This window comes from Oncorhynchus mykiss, chromosome 27, assembly GCF_013265735.2.
Source record: "Oncorhynchus mykiss isolate Arlee chromosome 27, USDA_OmykA_1.1, whole genome shotgun sequence".
Classification (NCBI taxonomy): Eukaryota; Metazoa; Chordata; class Actinopteri; order Salmoniformes; family Salmonidae; genus Oncorhynchus; species Oncorhynchus mykiss.
In genome coordinates this window covers 42510819-42516526 of record NC_048591.1, presented here as the reverse complement: position 1 = coordinate 42516526, position 5708 = coordinate 42510819, and the positions used below count along the sequence as shown (strand labels likewise).

The following is a 5708-nucleotide window of genomic DNA, read 5'->3' as shown; positions in this document are numbered from 1 at the left end:
CTCCACTCTTCTGGGAAGGCTTTCCACTAGATGTTGTAACATTGCTGCGGTGCCTTGCTTCCATACAGCCACAAGAGCATTAGTGAGGTTGGGCACTGATGTTGGGCGATTAGGCCTGGCTCGCAGTCAACGTTCCAATTCATCCCAAAGGTGTTCGATGGGGTTGAGGTCAGGGTTCCGTGCAGGCCAAGTTCTTCCACACCGATCTCGACAAACCATTTCTATATGGACCTCCCTTTGTGCACGGGGACATTGTCATGCTGAAACAGAAAATAGCTTTCCCAAAATTGTTGCCACAAAGTTGGAAGCACAGAATCGTCTAGAATGTCATTGTATGCTGTAGCATTAAGCTTTCCCTTCACTGGAACTAAGGGGCCTAGCCCGAACCATGAAAAACAGCCCCAGATCATTATTCCTTCTCCACCAAACTTTACAGTTGGCACTATGTATTTGGGCAGGTTGCCTTCTGCTGGCATCCGCCAAACCCAGGTTCGTCCGTCGGACTGCCAGATGGTGAAGCGTGATTCATCACACCAGAGAAGGAATTTCCACTGCTTTAAGAGTCCAACTGTGGCGAGCTTCACATCACTCCAGCCGACACTAGGCAATGCGCATGGTGATCTTAGGCTTTTGTGCGGCTGCTCGGCCATGGAAACCCATTTCATGAAGCTCCTGAAGAACAGTTATTGTGCTGACGTTGCTTCCAGGGCCAGTTTGGAACTCGGTAGTGGGTGTTGCAACCGAGGACAGATGATTTTTATGTGCTTCAGCACTCTGCGGTCACGTTCTGTGAGCTTGTGTGGCCTACCATTTCGCAGCTGAGCCGTTGTTGCTCCTAGACGTTTCCACTTCACAATAACAGCATTTACAGTAGACCGGGGCAGCTCTAGCAGGGCAGAAACTTGACGAACTGATTTGTTGGAAAGGTGGCGTCCTATGACGGTGCCACGTTGAAAATCACCGAGCTCTTCAGTAAGGCCATCCCACTGCCAATGTTTGTCTATGGAGAATGCATGGCTGTCAGCAACGGGTGTGGCTGAAATAGCTTAATCTATTAATTTGAAGGGCTGTCCACATATTTTTGTACATGTAGTGTATTTGCATGAGATGTCTGAGAAACTGTGCTTTTGTCTTGCTTTCCAACAACATGTAAAGACTGCATCACCCTATACTACACACACAAACAACATACCATTTCGTAAGCGTGTATGTTACATCGTCACACTCACATTATCTAAAAGCACTCAGTCAAGTTGTTTTCCTTTCTGGTGAAATTAAGAAGAAGGAAAGTAATTTTTGGAGAAGATTAGGAAAAGGGAAGTGAGAGCTGACAGTAAATTACGCTGAGAAAAAAAAGACAGGATGACTTTGCGATCATTAGAGACCGACACATTAGCCTGGGTTGACTCTTGTGTCTGGTGATGATATTTAGAAAGCCCTGGTGCAGTTATCTGATGTCACACCAGCCATTTTGTTTCTAAATACTCGTCACACACAATGGGCTATCACAGAGGTCATGTGGGAACACTGCTGTTTATATAGCCTATTAGACCTGCAACACTGTCTTAGTAACAGAGCCACTTATCCAGAAATGATTTGATGGCTTTACTCTGGTCACAACCTGTCCAGGGGTTAACATCTTGCCGAAATATATTTACAATTTAATAGAGCTGGGAAAAAAAAACATGTCCGTTGTGCTTCTAGGCCGAACTGACATCCAACATTCTGTTATGTACTATCTGAGACATCTCCAGCTGAGTGGAGGTTGCCGTGGGCGACTCCAAACCGCCCTGGGGGAGGGGCTTGCGTTTGAGTGTGGCAGTCAATCTTTTCCGGAACACCCTGCACAGGAACACATAGATCAGCGGGTCCAGACACACGTTTGTGGCAGACAGCCAGAGAGTGGTCTCCTTGGCAACGTAGAGTGCGTTTTGCGCCCGACAGTGGTTGTCTATGTTTCGGGTCTGGGTGAGAGTGTAGGGCACCCTGGCGAAATGAAAAGGGGCGAAACAAACGAAAAACACCCCCACCACCACAAAGACTTTGGCCTTGGTCCTGCGGCTGGCCGCTTTGGAACCACTACGCGAGGCTTTGTAAGACTCGTAGACTTTCCGACTGATGAAGGTGTAACACAGCAGCATCAGAGCCAGTGTTCCCCAAAACACCACCTGGGAAGAGGAGGAGAAAACCCCGTAAGGCATCAAACGTCATCATCAGAAAAGCTAAAGCAACATTTTTCATCACAAATAGGTGCTAAGTCCAGGCACTCGTGTGCTTTTGAAAGTTAAAAAGCTTTTAATGTGTTTGGCTAAGTCATTATTCAAATACATTATTATCGCTTACCGGCCAACGCCTTCATCAGGGTGTCAACATGTAATCAGTATAAATGCAACAATTTCAATGATTTTACTGATATCATGTAAGGAAATCAGTCAATTGAAATAAGTAAATTTTCCCTAATCTATGGATTTCACATGACTGGGCAGGGGCACAACCTGGGAGGGCATAGGCCCACCCACTTGGGAGCCAGGCCGACCTATTGAGAAGCCAGGCCTAGCCAACCAGAATGAGTTTTTCCCCACAAAAGGGCTTTATTACAGACATAAATACTCCTCAGTTTCTTCAGCTGTCCGGTTGGCTGGTCTCAGATAATCCCGTAGGTGAAGACGCCAGATGTGGAGGTCCTGGGCTGAGCTTTAGCCTGAGAATTAAATGTTAATTTCTCTACCATAAGCCGCCTCCACCATCCAACTGGCCTCACTACCCCAGACCAGATGTAACCATGCCAGCCCAAGACTTCCACATCCGTCTTCTTCACCTGCGGGATCGTCTGAGACAAGCCACTAGCTGATGAAACTGTGGGTTTGTACAACCCGAAGAATTTCTGCACAAACTGTAAGATAACGGTCTCAGGGAAGCTCATCTGTATTCTCGTCGTCCTCACCAGGGACTTGACTTGACTGCAGTTTAGGGTAGTAACTGACTTCAGTGGGAAAATGCTCCCCGTTGATGTCCACTGACACGCTGGAGAAGTGTGCTCTTCATGGAGGAATCCCGGTTTCAACTGTACCGGGCAGATGGCAGACAGCGTGTATGGCGTTGTGTGGGCGAGCGGTTTGCTGATGTCAACATTGTGAAGAGAGTGCCTAATGGTGGCGGTGTGGATATGGTATGGGCAGGCGTAAGCTACGGACAATGAACACAAATGCAATTTATTGATGGCAATTTGAATGCACAGAAATACGGTGACGAGATCCTGAGGCCCATTGTTGTGCCATTCATCCGTCGCCATCACCTCATGTTTCAGCATGATAATGCAAGGCCCCATGTGACAAGGATCTGTACACAATTCCTGGAAGCTGAAAAGGTCTGTTCTTCCATGGCCTGCATACTCACCAGACATGTCACCCATTGAGCATGTTTGGGATGCTCTGGATCGACATGTACAACAGCGTGTTCCAATTCCCTGCAATATCCAGCAACTTCGCACAGCCTTTGCAGAAGAGTGGAACAACATTCCACAGGCCACAATCAACAAACAGCCTGATCAACTCTCTGCGAAGGAGATGTGTCACACTGCATGAGGCAAGTGGTGGTCACATCAGATACTGATGCCCCTACTGTATTTTTTTAAGGTATCTGTGACCAACTGATGCATATCTGTATTCTCAGTCATGTGAAATCCATAGATTAGAGCCTAATGAATTTATATAAATTGACTGATTTCTTATATGAACTGGAACTCAGTACAATCTTAGAAATGGTTGCATGTTGTGTACAAGAATATTGCCCATACTTGGCAGAAGTAGTTGAAGCCCTCGTGCCACAGCATGCCGGCCTGACCCTTTAGAGAGGTACACTTCAGCCGGCCACCAGAGAACAGCGGTGTGCGGTCACTCAGAATGGCATTGGGCAGAGCCAGAGAAACCATCACAGCCCAGACGGCCGCACTCAAGGCCTGTCCCACCCCGACCCTCTGGAGGGCGCACTTCCCAAAGGGCCTGACTATCTTGAGGTAGCGGTCCAGGCTGATGAGCCCCAGGAGCAGGATGCTGATGTACATGGTGGTGTAGAAGAGGACGGCGGAGTAGCGGCAGTAGAACGCACGCAGACGCCAGGAGCCCACGTCGGCGTCCGCGAGGACCTTCAACGGAATGGACAGGGTCATCAGCAGGTCTGCCACCACCTGTTGACGGACAGGCCATCACGTCAGTCATGTTGTTAAACTATTATTGACAGTCAGACAACTAAATTGATTTATCACAGAAAATAAATGCTGGTTCCCTTACTACGTTCTTCAGGTAGACCACGAAGGTGGTGGTGCTACGGATGTTGAAGAAGATCCATGCAGCCAGGCAGTTGAGTACCAGCGCAAACAGGAAGAGGGCGCTGTAGAGACAGGGGAAGACCACCGCCGTCACGCTGGTGTCACGCACACACTTCAGGGACAGGTTTGATTGGCTGCCGTTCATCCTCACGCCCAGAAGTACTTTAGAGAGAGAGAGAGAGAGAGAGAGAGAGAGAGAGAGAGAGAGAGAGAGAGAGAGAGAGAGAGAGAGAGAGATTCAGTGTAATATGCAGCACAATTAGAATGCACTTTTTCATAAGACCCTTCACAATGTATGTTTAAAAATGTATTTAATATTTATTTGGACATAATAAATAAATCAAGTAGGTTAGTGCTCTGTACAGAGCGGTTCAATTTATGCCGTTGATAGACAGTACATTTACTGTGTCAGTCGTTTCTTACAATCTCCTGTCTGTCTGTCTGTCCGTCCGTCCGTCCGTCCGTCTGTCTCTGTATCCGCTTGGCCTTCCGCTTTACATAAGAAGTCTAAACAGCTTAGAATCACATTCAGTGCAGTAACAGGTGCTATGGCAACCGAGGCACATTTTCAAAGTTGGATCCATTCAGGGGTCTATAGGCTGATACTCAGAAGACATGTATCCCTTTAAAAATATGTTTCTACAACTTGATGAGAGATTTGAGCCAAATTCCTGAAAATACACTTGATGTCCCTTCATGAATCTGTATTCATTCAGTTTGATTTGGACAGCTCACGAAGAATGTGCTGTGAAGTAGGCCATTAAACGAAAAACTACATTGAAATGCTTGAATGTATACTCTTCCCTGTGACATAAAAAAATATTCAATTGTTATGCAGAATGGTTATACACTGTCAAACATAATCATAAATTACATTAAATGCATAAATTAAAATGTCCTTACCCTCCTTTGATTGAAGTTTCAATGTTGAAGATGTGAAATTCACAGGGAACACTCAATATGAAGAGAAAAACTCAGCAAACGTCACTCAATATGGACAAGTGAAATATCCAATTCAGCTGTTTTTTTCCTTACAATCTTTCCAAGACTTAACAATTTCTCTTTATTTTCAAGGGTCACATTGGCTTTCACACCGACCAACAAACCGGTCCATTTCAGCGTACTGTATGCACGTGTAATGGTATTTTCTGTAGGAGGTCTCTGGGTCTCTACGTAGAGCTTGTGTGTGGCTGTCTCGTCACAATCCCAATGACTTTGCCAATGAGTGACTTTGCCTGTGTGAATGAGCCTGTACCTCCTCTCTTCCTGTTTAATTGTCCACTGAGAGGTTAGTATGGCATGGTGCCAGTCTCCCAGTGCCAGTGTGCGTCAGTTTCACTAGTTGGTGAACGAGCGGCGAACGCAGCAGGCAGGACACACT

At 46.5% G+C, this 5708-nt stretch overlaps 1 protein-coding gene across 1 annotated transcript; it reads right to left on the bottom strand.

The window, feature by feature from the left end:
- Positions 1 to 963: 963 nt before the first annotated feature.
- Positions 964 to 5708, bottom strand: LOC110508059 (P2Y purinoceptor 13). Its single transcript, XM_021588508.2, has 4 exons — positions 5231 to 5708; positions 4290 to 4489; positions 3797 to 4186; positions 964 to 2168 (listed from the first exon to the last, which is right to left on the bottom strand). The coding sequence occupies exons 2-4, from the start codon at positions 4470 to 4472 to the stop codon at positions 1701 to 1703; spliced, it is 1041 nt and encodes a 346-aa protein (XP_021444183.2). The 5' UTR covers positions 4473 to 4489; positions 5231 to 5708; the 3' UTR covers positions 964 to 1700.